The 22,236-nt window shown below is 42.3% G+C and overlaps 1 protein-coding gene across 1 annotated transcript; it reads left to right on the top strand.

Annotated features, from left to right (window-relative positions):
• Positions 1-12,431: 12,431 nt before the first annotated feature.
• fshb (follicle stimulating hormone subunit beta) lies at positions 12,432-14,293 on the top strand. The gene is made up of 2 exons (XM_043705434.1): positions 12,432-12,825; positions 13,679-14,293. Exons 1-2 carry the CDS (start codon positions 12,484-12,486, stop codon positions 13,898-13,900), a joined length of 564 nt encoding a protein of 187 aa, XP_043561369.1. The 5' UTR covers positions 12,432-12,483; the 3' UTR covers positions 13,901-14,293.
• Positions 14,294-22,236: the final 7,943 nt, after the last annotated feature.

Here is a 22,236-nt window from a genome sequence, read left to right as displayed (position 1 = left end):
CCGACCCGAACCCCCTCCCCCACTCCCAACCCGAATCCCCTCTCCTTCCTCCCAATCCAAACCCCCTCCCCTTCCTCCCAATCCAAATCGACTCCCCCTACTCCAGACTCAAACCCATTCCCCTTGCTGTAGACACAAACTTCCTCCCCTTGCTCCCAACCCATAGCTGAAACATGGCTGATAAGTGTCCAAGGAACAGGAAGTAAGCTGCAGTTGTCAGGTAACTGTTCTGACTGGCAAGTTGGACATTGTTGCATCTCATAGGGCAATTTATAACACTTTTCATAGTATTCTTATTGTACAAATGCATATGACAATAAATTCTAACTCTAATTCTTCATTTCTATCCAATGTCTTAGTGAAGGGAAAATGCATTTAACAGAGGTTAAATAAACTAATAATGAGATATTAACACATTCTAATGCATGCAAATAGGCCTCGCTCCACACACAATCAAGAACCTCGTCTCACTGTTCAACACTTGGTTGGGCGATGGGTATTTTTGCTCTCAACATTGAGAAGCTACTCACTGTCATCTAACTTCCCCAGCTTTCTCACTAATGCTTACATCATCCAGTATCTGCAAAGATTCTGCCCATTCTTTGCACGTCCATCCTGTCAAGAAGCCTTAGAACCTCATGTGTTTGAATAAAGTCATCTCTTTCTCCTTTAAATTCCTATGGATACAAGCCAAGTCTGGCCCAGCCTTCCTTGCAAGGCAAACCACCCATTTCAGGCATCACTCTAGTAGACATCCTGAACTGCTTCCAAGACATTTATATCCCTCCTTAAATAAGGAGACATGATTTGGAGATGCCGGTGTTGGACTGGGGTGTACAAAGTTAAAAATCACACAACACCAGGTTATAGTCCAACAGGTTTAATTGGAAGCACACTAGCTTCCAATTGGAAGCGACACTCCTTCATCAGATGATAGTGGAGGGCTCAATCGTAACACAGAATTTATAGCAAAAATTTACAGTGTGATGTAACTGAAATTATACTTGCAGAGTTACATTGTACTTTGCTCAAAAACTGCATGCATTCATGTAGAACTCTGAGCTCAAAAACTGCATGAATTTATGTAAAACTCTGTTATCTCACTTTTTAGATTAGAATCAATCTAAACATCATGGCATAGACAGAGAACACAGGAGGCTAACACCTTCAACATATTGTCTAGCTATCACCATTGTTAACAGCTAACCCAAGAATGCAACTTTAAATAAAAGTTTTTGTGATTTACACATGAAAGAAGTGAAACTATCATTGTATTCTAACAGATGAAAGGCTTAACAGACAATCAATTTTTCAATGTATAATTTCAGTTACATCACACTGTAAATTTTTGCTATAAATTCTGTGTTACGATCGAGCCCTCCACAATCACCTGATGAAGGAGCGGTGCTCCGAAAGCTAGTGTGCTTCCAATTAAACCTGTTGGACTATAACCTGGTGCTGTGTGATTTTTAACTAAATAAGGAGACAAATACATAATTAATACTTAACTAATCTATCTGGGGATATGCAAAGCCCACTCCTAAAATTATCTATATTTCTAATTAGACAATGAGGTATCTAACGAGGTCAACCCCTGAACCTTTGGGTCACATCATGAAGTGTCGGTTCACAAATGGGTTTCCTTCAGTCTGGTCTTGCTGATTGGGTCATGAAAAAGAGATACGATCTTGTAGTAGCAGCAACAAACCAGGAGGCCAACATGCTTGGAATAAAACCATAAAGCTGCAGATTATGAGAAAATTCCAGGAAATCTAAAATGATTTCGATGGATATTTGAAGGTGAGCAAAAATCCTGAAGAATTTTTACTGTGATTATCACAGCCTGGTGACTCTAACTCCCTACTTGATCCCTTGTTCGAGCTTGGGCACTAATCTCCCAGGCACACTCCATGGGTACTGACCACACACAGGCAGGCGCACACACAAACACACACGCACACACACACACGCACGTGCGCACACACACACACGTGTGCACACACAAACACACACACACACGTGCGCACACACAAACACACACAGGCACGCGCGCACACAAACACACACATGCGCACACACACACATAACCATATACACACATGCATGTGCGCGCACACACAATCATGCACACACACAAGCGCGCCCATACATACACAACCTCACACACATGCATGCATGCGTGCGCACACAAACAATCATGTACACACACACATTCACACACACACGCACAACCTCACACGCATGCGCACATACTCGCACACACACATACATACACAGATGCTGACATCTAACATGTCAGTCTCTAAGGAGCCTATGGCACGTCTCGGATCCACTTATAAGACACTTCAGTGCCGTATCTTAAGCTGCCCCAGGAACTATCATTAAACATTAGCATTAATACTCTCAGTGAGGATGCTGTGCATTTAGGGGCATGCACTCAGCTCATGGACTGGACCAGGCTGCAGGTCAGGTCTTGTCCATTGGCTCTCACTTACCCTGAGCACACCTGGATACACACAGTATCCAGGCCACAACTTGCTTTCTTTCACTTTCCCATTGACCAGAGATATTCGACCCATGGACTGGTGTTTTAATGTGTTATTTAGCACAGACATGAAGCCAGGAAGCTTGTCATAGTTGTCAGCAGATCTCAGTCCAGTCACGTGAGATTGCCTTCATTTAGGGGCCCTGGAACAGTAAGTCAACTAGTCCAGGGACTTGGACGCAGTCAATCAACCACTCAAGGTGGAGAGAGTCAGTATCGTCTCCACGTAAGGAGCTGAATGTTGGGCAGACCAGCGTGTTGACTCTTTCCTCCTATTGGGGTTTCTTTTTGCCCTGGAATAAGAGAGAGGCAAATATTAAAGTGAATGACACAGCTGTTACTTTTGGTGCATGTGGGACAGGTTCTGAGTGAACGTGCAGGTAGTGCAGTGAGTATGCAGGGTTAGTACTGTTAGGATGGGTGACAGGAAGTGAGGAAGGTGTTGCAGGAAATAATGAGTGGTGAAGCATGAGCTTTGGTGGGAGGTGGGTGCAGCAGCAGAGAGAGAGTGATGGTGAGGTATTTGGAAAGGATGTGGTGGTACCTAACGCTGGTGGAGTGGGGAAGATCATTGCTCCTCTTCCTACAATGCTGGACACTCTTCCAGATGGCTGAGAGTCCTCACTGTTCAGTGCAGCAGCCTTGCACCGAGTTATATGGTCTGTTGTTGTGACCTGCTGTACTGGTCTTAGGTTATTCTGTCTCTCCACCACCCCATCCAGCAGAATCTCCTTGCCCTGCCTGCAAAGTGAACAGCTGAATATTTGTCTGCCATGCCTGGGGCAAGTATATCAGGGATCCTGTCTGGGAGTTCCACACGGGCAGTGCTTGTCTGGGTATCCAACAGACTTTTAAAGGTGGCATCAGCAGCACAGATACTGGTCAATTCTCAGATATTCCTTGGACAGCATGTTGCTCAGTAGCAGTAATGTGTGCTAACTGCAAGATGTACTGCAGAAGTCCATTCTCAGACAGCACCTTCCAAACACATGACCACGTCTATCTTGAAGGACAAGGGCAGCAGATACATGGGAACACTCCATCTGCAAGTTCCCCTCCAAACCACTCACCATCCTGACTTGGAAATATATCGCCATTTCTTCCCGGTGGCTGGGTCAAAATCCAGAAATTCCCTCCCTAAGGGCTTTGCTTGTCAACCTACAGCAGGGGGACTGCAGCAGTTCAACAAGACATCTCACCACCTCCTCCTCAAGGCAACTAGCAATGGCAATAAACTACTGGGCCAGGCAGCAATCTCCATATTCTATGAGTGAATAAAAAATAAGAACAGGTCAGAAACTAGTGGTGAATAACTCGACTCCTGTCTTACCAAGCTCCATCTACATTCAAGTGACCAATCCTCAAGATGGTCAACACCATCCAGAGCAAAGCAATCAGTAGATGGCATCTCATCCACCACCTTCAACTTTCACTCCCTTCATCACCAGCACACAGTAACAGCAGTGTGTATATCTACAAGATGCACTGCAATAATTCAACATACCTCTGTCATTACCACCTTACAAACTTGCAACCTCTACCATCTGGAAGGACGAGGACAGCAGATGAATGGGAACATCACCCCCTACATATTGCATTCCAAACCACACACTAACCTGCTTGCGACAATATTGTCATCACTGTCAGTGTGTCAAAATCCTGGAACTCCATTTCTCAAAGCACTGTGGGTCTGCCTACAAACAAGGACTGCAATGGATCATGAAGACAACTCATCACAAACTTCCCAAGGACAATTAGAAAGGGGCAATGGCTTATCCTGTAATGTTCAGATTCTGAGAATTAATTTCAATATAATATCCATAAAACCTAATCCTTAAAACATAATCAAAGCATTTTCTAAAGTCTTTGTCCTTTCATCTATTGTAGGCATCACTGGCAAGGCCAGCATTCATTCCCTGTACCAAATTCATTGTTTGCTTCACCATTTCCGAAGATAGTTAAGAGTCAACCACACTGCTGTTGGTCTGGAGTCACATGTGGACCAAACTGATAAAAGATCAGGTTTCCTTTGCTGAAGGAGAATTGTGAACCAATTGAGTTTTTGCAGGAAACTGATGGTGTCACGGTCCCTAATTTCTGATAAGCTTTCAATTCCAGACATTTTAATTGCATTTCAAGTCCTCAAATGACTGTGGATGGATTTGAACCCATGGCCCCCAGTGCATCATTCTGGGATTCTTGGTTATTAGGTAACAGTGGAGAAAGTGAGGTCTGCAGATGCTGGAGATCAAAGTTGAAACTTTATTGCTGGAACAGCACAGCAGGTCAGGCAGCATCCAGGGAACAGGAGATTCGACGTTTCGGGCACAGGCCCTTCTTCAGGAATGAGCAGAGAGTGTTCAGCAGGAGAAGATAAAAGGTAGGGAGGAGGGACTTGGAGGAGGGGAGTTGGAAATGTGATAGGTGGAAAGAGGTCAAGGTGAGGGTGATAGGTCGGAGTAGGACGGAGGCGGAGAGGTCAAGAAGAAGACAGCAGGTCAGGAAGGCGGTGCCGGGCGGGAAGGATCCGGCTGAGACAAGGTGGGCACCTTCCCTTGCAACCGCAGGAGGTGCAACACTTGCGCCCACACCTCCCCCCTCACTTCCCTCCAAGGCCCCAAAGGAAACTTCCATATCCGCCACAGATTCACCTGCACCTCCACCCACATCATCTACTGCATCCGCTGCAGCCGGTGTGACCTCCTCTATATTGGGGAGACAGGCCGCCTACTTGCGGAGCGATTCAGAGAGCACCTCTGGGCCACCCGGACGAACCAACCCAACCAACATGTAGCACAGCATTTCAACTCCCCCTCCCACTCCACCGAGGATATGCAGGTCATTGGACTCATCCACCGCCAAACCACAACAACCCGACGGTCGGAGGAGGAGCGTCTTATCTTCCGACTGGGAACCCTCCAACCACAGGGGATGAACTTGGACTTCACCAGTTTCTTCATCCCCCCTCCCCCCACCTGGCTCAGCCGAATCCCTCCAGCCCGGCACCACCTTCCTGACCTGCAGTCTTCTTCTTGACCTCTCCGCCTCCACCCTACTCCGACCTATCACCCTCACCTTGACCTCTTTCCACCTATCACATTTCCAACTCCCCTCCTCCAAGTCCCTCCTCCCTACCTTTTATCTTCTCCTGCTGAACACTCTCTGCTCATTCCTGAAGAAGGGCCTGTGCCCGAAACGTCGAATCTCCTGTTCCCTGGATGCTGCCTGACCTGCTGTGCTGTTCCAGCAATAAAGTTTCAACTATTAGGTAACAGTACCTCCCCAAAACTATTTAAGTAATTAGATGAATCTCTTACAACTCTGTACAAGAAGTAAAACTGGTGTTATTCAATTATTACAAGCCAATAGTTTTGATAATGTCTTCCACGCTATGTGTTATAATATGATGCAAACTCTAATTAACTGTGAACAGGCCATCTGCTACTTATAGATGGCAGATAATCTTATAGAAAAATGCCATTTGGCAACAACAAACAAATCATTGACCTCTTACTAACTGCAGCTAGACTTACCCATTGTGCTACAAAATGATTCAAGAACTTTTGGTGTCCAAAACGTCTGCCGTAACTAAATTATCAGCATTTGGTAGCATTCAAATTGATCTGATCTTCAACCTAAATGTGTGTCTATGTTGTGTGTTAAACGTCACTGAAGGTTCGCCATTTTTGCTTGCCGTTCCTTTCAGTCAGTCCTCCTTCTCTAATCTTGGTTGCTAAATATGTCCATCTCCAAATCTCCAAATCATTGCTAAATATGGTTTGTGTTATCCAAACTAATTTCGAGCATAATATTTATTTACATCCCTTGCTAAGTTTTATAGTTAATATAAATATAGAATGAGCTGAGATATCTGGAGAGCTCATTTCACGCAGAGATTTTTTAGCACTTCAAATGAAAAAGAGAAAAAAGGTTCATTTCCAGTACTTCTCTTGATCATCAAGAAATATCCAAGTGCTTTTGTTTTGACTTCATTTATTGTAGTCACATGCACCGAGATACAGTGAGAAGCTTTGTTTTTCAGGCAGTACAGGCAGATCATAACACACAAGGACATACAGATCATAGGGTGTTTCGACAGAGTGAGGCATGCAAAGTTATGGCTGCACAGGAGGTGCACAAAAGCAAGATCAACATTAGATTTGAGACTTGAGAAGTCCATTCAGCAGTCTAATAATCATGTGGAAGAAGCTGTCCCTGAACCTGTTGGTACATGCGTTAAAGATTCTGTATCTTCTGCCTGATGAGAGAGGTTAGAAGAGAGTATAACTGGGACGAGAGGGGTCTATGATGATGTTGGCAACCTTTCCTCAGCAACGTGAAGTGTAGGTGGAGTCCATGGATAGGTGGTTGGCTTGCATGATGGCCTGGGCTGTGTTGACAATTCTCTGTAGTTTCTTATGGTCCTGGGCAGTTGCCATACCAGTCCGTGATGCACTCAGATAGAATGCTTTCTATGGTGCATCTGTAAAAGTTGCTGAGGATCCTTATGGACATGCTGAATTACCTGAGCCTCCAGAAGAAGAAGAGGAATTGCTGTGCCTTCTTGACTGTCATATCTATGAGGAAGGTCCAGGACAGATTCATGGTTATCGTCAGTCCTAGGAACTTGACACTCTTGACCCTCTCCACCTCAGCTCCATTGCTGTCGATAGGGGAGTATCCACCTCCTTTCTTCCTGAAGTCAATGATCAATTCTTTAGCTTTGGTGTCATTGAGGGAGAGATTGTTATCTTTGCACCATAACACCAAGCATTTTATCTCCTTCCTGTATTCTGACTCATCAGTGTTTGATATGTGACTTACTATGGTGGTGTCGATAGTGAAATAACTGCACAGAGGCTGATATCCCATCATCAAGTCAGCCTTTATTTATTTGTGTTACTGTACAGTGGCTATGGCCAGTCAGCCTGGAGTCAGTTGCCTGAACTGAAGAGATTCTCACCTCCTGGTTAGTTCAGTCATTTGGGACTTACCCGATTGGCCTAGATTAACAGCCCCAATCTATGACCTCCCAATCAATGAGGTCAACCTGGTTCCAATTGCTACAATAAGCAAACTTGTGGATCACTTTCAGATGAAATCGTGCCAATGACATACGTTTTCCAGTGTTGTTCATAATGTAAGCAGCAGAGGATCCATGTTTTACACAGCAAGTTCCCACAAATATCTGTCGGTAATGAACAGTCAGTTTTTAGTGACTTGGTTGAGTGAGAAATGTCGACGAGGGGATAACTACAGGGAGGAGACAGTGGGCACTGCAGATGCTGGAGCTCAGAGTTGAGAGTGTGGTGCTGGAAAAGCACAGCAGGTCAGGCAGCATCCGAGGAGCAGGAAAATCGACATTTTGGGCATAAGCCTGATGCCAGCATTGAGGGAAAGATTGACTCTCGACACTCTCAACAGGGGATAACTACACTACTTTTCTACTTATTGGTGCCCTCGGATCTATTTTACTCACCCAAGAGGGCAAATTGGACCTCAGTTAATGTCTTATCTGAAAGATGTCATCTTCAATAGGGCAGCATTCCCTTTGCACTGCACCGCAGTGTTGCTTTTGATATTGAGCTGAAACCCTGGAAAAGGCCTTAAACCTGAAACCTTGTGAATCAGATGTAAGAGAGTTACCAAGTTAACCTGACTGAGACGTGAAACAAATTACTATTAATGCTGCAGGAGACCTGATTCTCTTCATTACAACCATCACGACATCCGTTGACGTTTTGAAGAAGGGTCAATGACCTGAAGCTCTGCTTTTTCTTTACGAGTGCTGCCAGACCCACTGAGTTTCTCCAGAAATGTCTGATTTTGTTCCTTTGAATTTCGCTTTGTGGAAACTTGATCTTTAATTTCTGTCAGCTTCACATGAGTTTCTCTTCTTTTCCACTTGCTCCTCCCTACGTTTTCGACAGTGCATACTCCATTTCACCTCTTTCTCTTCCGAGTAAGAATCATATTTGACTTGAAATATTAACTCTGTTTCTCTCTCCACAGATGCTGCCACACTTGCTGAGTCTCTCCAACATGTTCTGTTTTTATTTCAAATTTTTAGCACCTGTAGTACATTTTGACAGTGGTTTCCTCTGGAATAAGCCACACGTTTTTTTGTAACAAAGACAGAAGTTGCTGGAAAAGTAAAGCAGGTCTAGCAACATCTGTGGAGAGAAATCAGAGTTAACGTTTTGGGGCCGGTGACCCTTCCTCAGATCATACCTGATACGTTAACTGTGATTTATATTCACAGATGCTGTCACATCTGTTGAGTTTTTCCAGCAACTTTTGTTTTTGTTTCAGATGTACAGCATCCACAGTTCTTTCAGTTTTCACTCATACTTTATGATGAGTGTGGATTCCAAAATTTGGAGGTTGGGGGGGGGGGGGTGTAAGTGAGTGGTGGTGTTGGTGTGTGTGTTACCTGTATTTACGTATGTGTGTGTATATTATAGATGCTTTTGTCTGAGTGTTGATCTGTGTGTTTCTGTGTCTGTGTATGTGCTGATATTATGGCATATAAAAGTTAGTTTGGACTTTGGATGATGTATCTTATCATCACTGAGATCTTCTGGATAATCTTTGGAAACTGCAAGTAGAATTTTTCTCAATTCCCCCTTAATTAGCCCAGGATTGCTTTGAAATAGGTTTGTTTTTCCCAGGGAAAGTTAGTAGCGAAGAACCCAACAAGGTCATGATACTTATTTGCTTTCTAACACTATCCATCTTTTTGGGGTTTTTTTCTACATTTCCTTATGATCAGCAATGCCACCTGAGTGCATTTATTCTGATCGTCTTCACTGCTTTCATCCAGCTTTCCATTGTGTCCATTTCATATCTAGCCTTTTACAGAGAGAAGCAAAATCTCAAGGTGATTCTGTGAAAAATGCAGGCCAAGTCAAAGAAGGAATTGCCAGATGGCTAATCAAAAACTTGATCTGTGTTTTATACCCACCTGTGGTTTGCAGTTTGGTTATATCTAGGAATGAAGTTCATATAAATTGCAGAAATCTGGGTGCCTGAACATGTGACTTTTTATTGGATACGTCCTTCTATCTAGGTACTGAACAAGACTTTGTGGAAAGTTCTCAGAAGGAGTGACCAGTGAATGCTGGAGAAACTCTGCAGATCTGACAATAAAAACAGAGAGAGAAGCCAAGTTTACGTTTCAAGTCCGCTATGACTCTTCCTCAGAAATCCGTCTTCAGAACGATCTTCCATTATTTTCCATAGTCACATGATCTTGCATCATTGATAATGTAGACTATGTTATTTATAAATTATCACAACCCCAAGTTGGGGACATTTTAAAAAGAGATTTAGTGAAGAGAGAGAGCTGGTAAGGTGGAAATGGTGAGAAAGAGAATATCAAAGTCTGTGGCCTAATGAGCTGAAGGCATGGTCACCAGCAGTGGAGGTGAAGGCAATATGGCCATACAAAAAACCCTAACTGGATTAACAGAGCCAGTGCAGAGGTTGTGAGGCCAGAGAGGATTACAGGAGTGAGGACACCTCAAGAGAAAGTGAGGACTGCAGATGCTGGAGATCAGAGTTAAGAGTGTGATGCTGGAAAAGCACAGCCGGTCAGGCAGCATCCGAGGCACAGGAGAGTTGACGTTTCGGGCCAAGGACACGCAGGACCCGGGCCTCCTCCATCGGCAAACCCTTACCACCTGACACCTGGAGGAAGAATGCCTCATATTCCACCTTCGGACCCTGCAACCACACAGGATCAATGTGGATTTCAACTCCTTCCTCCTTTCCCCTCCCCACAAATTATCCCAGTTCCAAGCTTCCAACTCAGCACCACCGTCCTGCTCTGTCCATCACCTTTCCTATCTATCTGGTCTACCCTCCTCTCCGACCTATCACCTTCTCCCTCACCTTCATCTACCTATCGCATTCTCAGCTACCTTACCCCCAACCTCACCCCTGCCCTCCCATTTATCTCTCAGCCCCCCGGCCCACAAGTCTCATTCCTCATGGAAGGCTGACGCCAGAAACATCGATTCTCATGCTCCTCAGAGCTGTGCTTTTCCAGCACCACACTCTCGACTGAGGACAGCTCAAGCCATGAAAGAATAATAATGTTCTACTTATCATTTTACATTCAAAATGTTAAAGATCCAGGAGCCAATGTAGATCAGCAAGCACAACAGTGGTGAGGAAGCAACATGTACTGTAAGGATAGGGTGCAGGCAACAGAGTTTTGGGTGAGCTGTATTTTTTGGAGACTAGAGAAGGGGAGAGTTTTGGAATAGTCGAATCTGGAGTCAAAAAAGCCCGATACAAAGGATTTGCAAGCAGATGAACTGAGGAAGAGGTGATTGCTATGTTATGGAAATGGCAATAGAGTTAAGAAATTTGCTTCAAGTTCAAATTAGACAAGGTTGCCATCAATCTGGTTCAGCGTGAGACAGTGATCGGTGAGGTTGGAGGTGGTGTCATGGGTAAGGTACTGTTTCCGAGTGTTAACTGGAGGAAATTGAAACTATTCAGGGCCAGGGTTAAGTAAGCTGCCCAGCAACCCTGAGAGAGTGAAGGAGTGAAGTCCTTTTGTCATCAGAGTATTCATGGAAGAGGATCATGTGCCTGCAGATACTGTTGCCACAGGGCAATATGTAGATGAAGAAGAGGGGTCAAGGCTGATTCCTTGAAAAACTCGAGAGACTACTTGCAATGATGGGAAAGGAATGTTTGACAACTTGTGTCATACCACAGGGATAAAAGATGCGGTCAATTATAGTATAACCATCACAGAAAAAAATTATAAAGCACCAACGCGAGAGATCGCACATCAGATTTCTCTTGTCTACAAAACTAAATGCTCACTGGATAAACTCACTGAGCCAACCTTAGAGCTTGGAACATAAATATTATCAGTTAGCTGTGTAAACCTCTAATACCAATAGTTTATTGCTAATGCTCCTTGAATTAGTAGAACATTTGAATTTTCCATTCAAAGAAAAGCTATACCTTTTCATGATTGGATTTTTTTTAGCCAAAGCAGATTGAACTGTACATTTGATGGTCAAATCACTTCTGTCTATTTTGTGGTTATGTGGAAGCTGAAATTCACCTACTTTATTTCCATCTGATTATCTCTTAGTGATAGTTAATGTGTTACCTTGCAAGTCCTGTATTATCCAGAATCTTGTGAACTAAAGTCACTCCCTTTCTAAAAATGAACTGATCTTAAGTAAGCGAATTTCAAAGACCTTCGAAGAGAAACATTAGGGAATGAGACCAGAAGCATAGGCTGTAACCACTAATTAAATATACTACAGCTAATGCTTATATTTTCAATAATCCTTAGATATTTTCCTTTCTCTTTTATCAAAAAGTCTTTATAATCAAGAGTATTTCTAAAAAAATCCCCCTCATGTTTTGACAGACAACTTAATCGCTACAGAAACCTCGGGTCTCCAATTACCTCAGGTGAGGAAATGGATGAAGAAAAATAACAGGAATGATTGGTTCAAGTAAAACCATAAATCCCTTGATCTGGATATGATACCGTTGATTCACTATAAAGGCAAATTCAGTTTCTGATAATTTGAGCATTGCTGATGCACTGTAACTGGAAGAACATCTCCGTTACATGCACATAGATAAAGGTATTTTGACTTTCTTTTTAAGAAGTGCTAAACAATAATAGCATGCTCTATATTTAACTTCAAGTTCTTTAAAATATATATTTGTCTTCAGATATGGAAAATCTTACTATGTGGCTATAAATGAATAACATTTGATTTTAAGGAATTTAAGAAAGCAAAGAAGAAATGACGTGTTTTGTAGTGAGGGATTTGACTGCAGAAGCACACTGGTCGCTGAAATACAACTAATTATTAGTTTTATAATATTGGCTAAACAAGTATTGAATTTCTGTATTGTGTGGGAAGTATTATGGTTTAATGTACTAGGTCTGTATGAATAATTGTCATTCAATATCAACAGATTCTGTAAGGAAGCTTCGTCCTGTGTTTGAGCATATGAAAATGTTAATTCATAATCAAAGGAGCCTGTTAAAGGTCTTATTATTTGTATTAATTGGAAACATGTTCCTTTTTTTTCAGGTAAACTTTATGTTCCAAATTATGGTGACCAGGATTTTTGTAATATACATATTTATCTTTTTACTAAGCTGGATGTCTGTCCAATCACTGAACAGATGTCAGTTAACTAATATCACAATTTCAGTGGAGAAGGAAGAATGTGGGTACTGTGGCATGGTCAATGCAACTTGGTGCGCTGGTTACTGCTTCACTAAGGTGAGGAACCTCATATCAATATTGATAAGTTATCAGTTTTGTGCATTTGATATTCTGCATCAAAGTGGTCAAAATCTATGCTGCACCTGCAGGAACAAATGATCAATCTTTGTAAATTAAATAACTTGCAACCGGGACTGCTGAAATTCCAAAAGACAGATACCAGAATATTTAAAACAAAACACAGGAGGTCTGTCCCTATTAAAAATGAAATGGTACATTTAACATACTGATGTCCAAAACTCCTCTGTTAATGGATGCTGACTCATTTACATAATGTTACAAACATTTTCTGGTTTTGTAATCATCTGAGACTTTAAGCAAAGACATAACTCAAAATTGCATGTAGACTGATACAGACTGTATAGTGTGTTAGCATGGATTACAAAATGGGACAGACATGGATAGTTCAATTAGCCATAATCAAATTATCTAATTTATGGGCGGCATGGTGGCACAGTGGTTAGCACTGCTACCTCACAGCGCCAGAGACCCGGGTTCAATTCCCGCCTCAGGCGACTGACTGTGTGGAGTTTGCACGTTCTCCCCGTGTCTGCATGGGTTTCCTCCGGGTGCTCCGGTTTCCTCCCACAGTCCAAAGATGTACAGGTCAGGTGAATTGGCCATGCCAAATTGCCCGTAGTGTTAGGTAAGGGGTAAATGTAGGGATATGGGTGGGTTGAGCTTCGGCAGGGCGGTGTGGACTTGTTGGGCCGAAGGGCCTGTTTCCACACTGTAAGTAATCTAATCTAATCTAATGAACGAGCAAATATTCTGATATGTATTTCCTGTTCTATTGCTTAATTGATAGTTGCATCACAGTCCTTACATTTTTTCCAACTTTTTGTTTTAGGATCCAGTCAGCAAGAATTCTTTGGCGTCCATCTATCAAGATATTTGCAGCTACAAAGAAATTATCTATGAAACAATAACCATTCCAAACTGCCCTGCCAATGTTGACCCTTACTACACATACCCTGTTGCTATAAGCTGTCAATGTGGAATGTGTAACACTGAAACCACTGATTGTACAGTTTCAGCTCTGGAACCGACACACTGCTCCTTGACACCATAAAGGGCAAATCACATTAATAGAGCAGCGACAACATCCTTTCCATTCAGTGGGTTCACAGAAAAGGCACTTGATGCACTGTCCTGGTATTCTAACCCAATCTGGGAACAATAACAACTATATTAATCAATGTAGAAAAAACTTAATATTGAGTAGTTCTGAAAATGTTTCTTTTAATTTATGTGCTTGCTAATTGTAAGACGTGTATAAGTTATGTGTTGCCTTATTTTAGTACATTTTTATGAAGTTTAATGAAAGGAATGAACCATTGACAAAAGTTTTAAAGCAACATGTTTCTGGCTGTAAGTAGCAATTCTCTGTTTTGACATACATGCTGGTTTTGTATGATCTGTTCAAAAAACTATAATGTAATTTATATGGACCCACAAATAAAGAATATATGTTGACTACTGAAATAAATACCAGCTTGTTCATTGATATCTTTTTTTAATCTTAGCTATTCCTTCTTATATCAGATTTCATGCTCTAACAAAATTTTATGCAAACACTTTTCTCCATCTTCCTCATGCCAATTTTAAATTAATGGGTGAGTCATCACTGGCTGTCTAGCCAGAAGCAATTCAATTGAATTTGTCGGAGGCCTGTCTATCACCAAAGTATTATTGGCTCTCTTTCATTGGATGCACTAGCAACATGTCCTGGTAGTTTGAGAGTGTCTGCCTGGACACAAGGGAAGCTGATAATGAGATAAATACTGCAGCTATTGGAAATATAACTCAAGAATGCTGGAAATGGTCAGGCAGCATCTGTGGGCATAATCATAAAGGATTGCAGCCTTCCCACTCTGTCTCCACTCTCCCTCAGGCTGCTGTGATGTGGCAGGCATTTTTTGAGTGTCTGAACATAGAAACTCAAAAGGGAAGTTTGGTGTAAGGGAAGAGGGTTCCATCTTTAAAAGGTACCTCTTCATATCACATAGCGGGACAATGGTGCATTGAGAGGTCAGATGGGGCCATAAGGCATGTGCCGTCATCCTCAATGCTATCAGTTGCATCTGGTACCCAGCAGTTCCTTTGCAACCTGTTTTAGTATAAACCTTTTTGTTATAAATTCTCGATATGGTCCTTCTCCACAGCTACCTGATGAAAGAGCCACGCTCTGAAAGCTAGTGCTTCCAATTAAACCTGTTGGACTATAACCTGGTCTTGTATGATTTTGAACTTTGTCCACCCCAGCCCAACACCGACTCCTCCACACCACAGTATAAACTTGTCAGCTTTGCATGATGCTTAATTTAGACTTCCCAGAAACTTTCAGATAACTTTTGTTAACAGAATATATATGATGGTAAAGCTACAGAGCAGCATGCTCTGTGTGCTTTGCAGGTTCTGATCTTCCAGCAGAAACCTACTTCATGATTACCAAAGCCACCATTACATCATAGTATGCCACAGTATCCCATCTACACCTGAATTAAACACTATCTGTACATCTCCTCCATGTACATTCTCACATTCCAACAATATTAACTAAAAGCATCTATTATCTTATTGATTGAAACATTTCATTCAGATTATTCCTGTTTAACTGAATGCATTTTCAAACCCCAGCACTCTTTCCAAATGTCCACTGTTTTTAAAGTGACATGAGGCTGTTAGAGTTCTCCCTGATTTGGTAATTGAAATTGTGATCATTCTGAAATTGACCTATCAGTACTTGAAGCTAAAAGAGTAAGTCTACAGAAAATATTCCTAAACTCATTGTCCTGAAATGAATGGTTTCCAATGTGCTCCCTCATCAGGATGAAGACATTGGACACCCGGTGAGAGTGTACCACGTCTGGCTTGACTGGATGCAGATTTGATTTATCCTTTTCACGATGTCTTCTGCTGAAGAGTGGACTTTACAAGGAAACACTGCTGCATGCTGAAATTGCAGCATTGAAGGGGGACTGTGTGTTACCAACATTCTCCTGCAGTTAGCAGTAGGAAATCATTTGGACGTTCTTACACCATATTCTCAAGTCGAAGATGAGGAAAGGAGTGAAGCATGAGGAAGACCACAGAAGTTACATTCAGTTCTTCTAAAGACTCACACGTGGCCCATGCCCATGAGCGATCAATAGTCACAGATTCGACCATAACACGATATGAAATAGGAGCAGGAGTAGGCCATTTGGCCCCTCGAGCCTGCTCCATCATTCAATAGGATCAAGGCTGATCCGACATTCCTCGCATCCACTTTTCTGCCTTTTCCCTATAACCTTTGACCACTGGCTAATCAACAATTTATCTAGAACATAGAACATAGAACAATACAGCACAGAACAGGCCTTCGGCCCTCGATGTTGCGCTGATCTGTGGACTTTTCTCAACTCGTCCCCCTACATTATCCCAAAACCATCCATGTGCCTATCTAAGGATTGTGTAAATCCCCCTAATGTGGCTGAGTTGACTACCTTAACAGGTAGGGCATTCCATGCCCTTACCACTCTCTGTGTAAAGAACTTGCCTCTGACATCAGTCTTAAATCTATCACCCCTCAACTTGTAGTTATACCCTCTCGTACAAGCTGTCATCATCATCCAAGGAAAAAGTCTTTCTCTGTCTACCCTGTCTAATCCTCTGATCATCTTGTATGTCTCTATCAAATTCCTCCTCAGCCTTCTTCTTTCTAATGAGAAAAGATCCAAGTCTCTCAGCCTTTCCTCATAAGGCCTTCCCTCCAGACCAGGCAACATCCTGGTAAATCTCCTCTGCACCTTTTCCAATGATTCCACATCCTTTCTGTAATGGGGTGACCAGAACAGTACACAATATTCCAAGTGTGGCCACACCAGCGTTTTGTATAGTTGAAGCATGATATTGTGGTTCTGGAAGTCAATCCCTCTACCAATGGAACCTAACACACCGTATGCCTTCTTAACAACATAATCCACCTGGATGGCAACTTCCAGGAAACTATGCACATGTACTCCAAGATCCCTCTGCACATACACACTACCAAGAATCTTTCCATTGACCCAGTACTCTGCCATCCTGTTATTCTTCCCAAAGTGCATCACCTCACATTTAGCTGCATTGAACTCCATTTGCCCCTCTCAGCCCAATTCTGCAGTTTATCCAAATCCCCCTGCAACCTGTAACATTCTTCTAAACTGTCCACTACTCCACCGACTTTCGTGTCATCTGCGAATTTACTAATCCATCCACCTATGCCTGCGTCTAAGTCATTTATAAAAATGACTAACAGCAGTTGTCCCAAAACAAACCCTTATGGCACACCAATAGTAACTGGACTCCAGGCTGAATATTTTCCATCAACCACCATTCGCTGCCTTCTTCCAGAAAGCCAGTTTCTAATCCAACCTGCTAAATCACCCTCAAACCCATGCCTCTGCATTTTCTCCATCAGCCTACCATGTAGAAACTTATCAAAGGCTTTACTGAAGTCCAAGTATACCACATCAACTGCCCTACCCTCATCTACATGCTTGGTCACCTTCCCAAAAAACTCAATGAAGTTTGTGAGACACGGCCTGCCCTTGACAAAACCATGTTGACTATCTGAAATCAAATTGTTGCTTGCTTGATGATTATAAATCTTATCTCTTATAATCCTTTCCAAAACCTTTCCTAAAACAGAAGTAAGGCTCACGGGTCTATAATTACCTGGGTCATCTCTACTGCCCTTCTTGAACAAGGGTACCACATTTGCAATCCTCCAGTCTTCTGGTACTAAACACGTAGACAATGACGACTCAAATATCAAAGCCAAAGGCTCTGCTATCGCTTCCCTAGCTTCCCAGAGAATCCTTGGATAAATCCTATCCGGCAAAGGGGACTTATCTACTTTCACTCCTTCTAGAATTGTTAACACCTGTGCATAGTGGGCGGCACGGTGGCACAGTGGTTAGCACTGCTGCCTCACAGCGCCTGAGACCCGGGTTCAATTCCCGCCTCAGGCGACTGACTTCCCTAGCTTCCCAGAGAATCCTTGGATAAATCCCATCCGGCAAAGGGGACTTATCTACTTTCACTCCTTCTAGAATTGTTAACACCTGTGCATAACTAACCTCAATCCTTCCTAGTCTAATATTTTGTACCTCATTCTTCTCCTGTACAATATTCTCCTTTTCCTGAGTGAACACCGATGAGAAATATTCAGTTAGCACCTCTCCGATCTCTACAGGGTCCACACTCAACTCCCCACTTCTGTCTTTGACTGGCCCTATTCTTACCTTAATCATCCTTTTATTCCTCACATACCTGTAGAAAGCTTTAGGGTTCTCCTTTATTCTATTTGCTAAAGACTGCTTGTGTCCTCTCTTTGCTCTTCTTAACTCTCTCTTTAAATCCTTCCGAGCTGATCTGTAACTCTCCCTCACCTGATCTGTACCATCTTGCCTCATGAACACATAAGCCTCCTACTTCTTCTTAAGAAGAGATGCAATTTCTGTAGTAAACCACGATTCCCTTACCTTATCACTTCCTCCCTGCCTGACAGGGACTTATCTATCAAGAACAATATCTGTTCCTTAAACCAGCTCCAAATTTTGATTGTCTGCATCCCCTGCATTTTGCTATCCCATTCTATGCATCCTAATTCTTGCCTAATTGCATTATAATTGCCCTTGCCCCATTGATAACTCTTGACCTGTGGCATATACTGATCCTTTTCCATCGCTAAACTAAACATAACTGAATTATGGTCACTCTCTCCAAAGTGCTCACCTACAATTAAATCAAACACCTGGCCTGGTTCATTACCAAGCACGAGATCCAGTGTGGCCTCCTCTCTTGTCAGCCCTTCGGCATACTGTGTCAGGAAACCCTCCTGTACACATTGGACAAAAACTGATCCATCAGACGTACTAGAGCTATAACATTTCCAATCAATGTTGGGGAAGTTAAAGTCCCCCATCTATCATCCTTAAATATCCACAAGGGCTTTGTCCCCACAGACATTTGTGATTAGGAATTCCAAAGAGTCATAATCTTCTGAAAGAAGAAATTCCTTCTCACCTCAGCCTTAAATTAACACCTTTATATTCTGACACTATGCCCTCTGGTCCTAGGCTATCCCATCAGAGGAAGCATCCTCTTAGCATTTAATTATCAAGTCCTTTAACAATCCTATATGCTTCAATGAGATCACCTCTCATTCTTCTAAATTTCAATGAGTCGAGTCCCAGGGTGCAGTTTTTGCTCATAAGACAATCCTTCCATACCAGGGATCATCCTAGTGAATCTTCTCTGAACTACCTTCAATTAAATGATATTTTTCCTTAAAGAAGGGGTTCAAAACTGCTCACAGTGCCCCAGATGTGGTCTCACCAGCACTTTATCAAGTTGCAGTAAGACTTTCCTACATTTATATTCCAGCCCCCTTGAAAAAAGAGCCCACATTCCATTCATCTTCCTGATTACCTGCTACACTTGTGTGTTAACTTCTTGTGTTTTGTGGACGAGGACCCCCAGGTCCCTTTGTTTTGCAAGTTTCTGCAGTTTTTTTTCCATTTCAATGATATTTTATTCTTTTGTTCTCCCTTCCAAAATGTACAACTTTGCATTTTCGCACATTATACACCATTTGCTAACCTTTGCCCACATACTTAACCTCACCTAAATTGTATCCCTCTCACAACCTGCCTATCCACTGATCTTAGTACCATTGCAAATTTGGCTATATACATTCACTTCCTTCCTCATGTATACAGTAAGCAGCTCAGTACCAGCATTGACCCCTGTGGAACGCCACTGGTCACAGGTTACCATCATGAAAATGAACCCCATATCCCACTTGCTATTTCATGCCCATTAGCCAACTCTCTAACCATGCCAACATACTATCTCCTTTGAAGAATTAGGGGATGTCAAAGAAACATATACCATTCTAATCGGACTGATATGGGAAGTATGTTCCCAACACTGGGGAAGTCCAGAACTAGGCGTCACAGAACTAGGGTTCTCAGAATGAGGAGTAGGCCATTCAGGATCGAGATGAGGAAGAATTTCTTCACTCAACTCAGAGAGTTGTGATCCTGTGGAATTCTCTCTCACAGGAAGCTGTTGGGGCCAACTCATTATGTATATTCAAGAGGGAGCTGAACATGGCCCTTGTGGCTAAAGGGATCAAGGGTATGGAGAGAAAGCGGGAATGAGATACTGAGAGCTCATGATCAGCCATGATCTTACTGAATGGTGGTGCAGGCTGGAAGGGTCACATGACTCACTCCTGCATGTATTTTGTACATTGCTATGTTTCTCCAACACCATGGGCTCTTATCTTATGAACTAACCTTTGTGAGGTATCTTGTGAAGTACCTTCTGGAAGTCTAAAACAACAAATCACCTGTTTCCCATCTATCCACTCTGGCTGAGACTGCCTGCAAAAAACTCCAATATATTAGTCAGAGTCGTGCTGACCTCTTCCATTAGATTATGGTTTTCTGCATGTTCTGCCACTACATCCTTAATGATTGATTCCAATACTTTTCCAACAATAGATGGTAGCCTCATTGACTTTTAGCTACTTGCTTATTGCCTTCCTCCCCTTTTGAATAGGGATATTACAGTAGCATTTTTCCAATCCTCTCAGAATCCAAGGATTTTAGGAAAATGACAACCACTGCACTATTTCTGTCGCAACCTCTTTTGGGATCCTAGGATGCAAACCATCACAACCGGGGGACTTACCCATTTTTAGTCCCATTTGTTTAATATCACTTCTCTAGTGTTGGTGTTGGTATTTAATCATCCTCTGATTTCTTTAGCATTAATAGCATGTTCAAAGGATCTTCCACTGTGAAGACTGATACCTGTTTAAGTCCGTCACCAGTTTCCCACATTTGTATCCCCAGATTCATTTTCAATGGGTGCGATGTTCACTTTGACCTCCCTCTTCCATTTTATATATTTAAAGAAGATCTAATTGTCAGGTTTTTTTTATTCTGCACCAGTTTGCCCTCAGTTTTTCTTTGCCTTTATTACCTTTTTAGTTGCCTAATTCTGAATTTACCCCCCACCCCTCTTTGGGAGCTGGCACTGATTTATCCCTCCTTATAAGCTTTTTCTTTCAACTTCATACATTCTATAACTTCCTTGATAAGCTGGTTTATCCCTTCTTAAAATCGTTCCACCTTATAGGACTAAATTATTGCTGAGAGTTATGAATTACCTTTTTAAAAACATGAAAGTTTGTTTACTGTCACTCGTGCTAATCTATCCACCCAGTTTACTTTAGCTAACTCTATCTTCATTTCATTATATTTCCCTTTATTGAAGTTTAACACAACTGTTTCTGAATCAGTGGTGCTGGAAGAGCACAGCAATTCAGGCAGCATCCGAGGACAGGCAAAATCAGGCTTTTGCCCGAAACGTCGATTTTGCCTGTCCTCGGATGCTGCCTGAATTGCTGTGCTCTTCCAGCACCACTGATCCACAATCTGGTTTCCAGCATCTGCAGTCATTGTTTTTCCCTCTACAACTGTTTCTGACCCAAGTTTCCTACTCTTGACGTGAATACTAAATTCTACCATGTTATGATCACTATTTCTGAGGGGATCTTTTACTCAGTGGTAATTTATTAATCCTGCCTCATTTTCCATTACGAGATCTTCCATTGCAAAGGAAGATTTGCAGACAGGACTTATAAGATTACATTGGTAGTTACTCCTGCATGAGAAGACAACATAAGAGAAATTTTAATGTGGCCTACCATAATGTCTGACAATATATCTAGAACACTAAATGAAAATAAATAACTTTCTGGGCTGTCTTTTAAAAATTGACCATTAATCTTATGCTTCAATATTATTAAAAAAACCTTTGTGCATCTTAAGGCATTGCTATGGACTGCAACAATATCAGACTCGCTCTGAGTTTTGCAGGTTAAAAGATCTTTGTGACCAGTTGGTAAAGCTGGATGTGTTATAAAAGCCCATGTCACCCTCAATAGCCACAAGTAGGGCCTCTTTCAGAAAAACAGAAACTAGCATCACCACAGGAGTAAGTACGGAACCCCACTCACTCTGATCTATAAACAGGAGGAAGGCTGAGGCACTGCATCAAGGAATGAAGAGTCAGGTACCACAGAAGTGGTCACCTTATGGAACACCCTTACTGCCTCGGTAGGAATGATCCAGCAGCTTGCTATTTTAATCAGCCACCTTACACCCATATTGACATTTCCATGCTTGGCCTATGACAGTGTTCCAATCCAAGCTGGGGAAACAGCAATTCATTTCCTACTTTAGATATTTCACATCCTCTAGGACTCAATATTAAGTTCTACCACTTCCGAGTATGACCTCTCCCTCTGTTATCCATTTTTCCTTCTGTCACCAACCCTCCCTGTCTCATTAGTGTCTTTTTGGC

This window comes from Chiloscyllium plagiosum, chromosome 16, assembly GCF_004010195.1.
Source record: "Chiloscyllium plagiosum isolate BGI_BamShark_2017 chromosome 16, ASM401019v2, whole genome shotgun sequence".
Classification (NCBI taxonomy): Eukaryota; Metazoa; Chordata; class Chondrichthyes; order Orectolobiformes; family Hemiscylliidae; genus Chiloscyllium; species Chiloscyllium plagiosum.
This window is presented reverse-complemented; position numbering and strand designations above follow the sequence as displayed.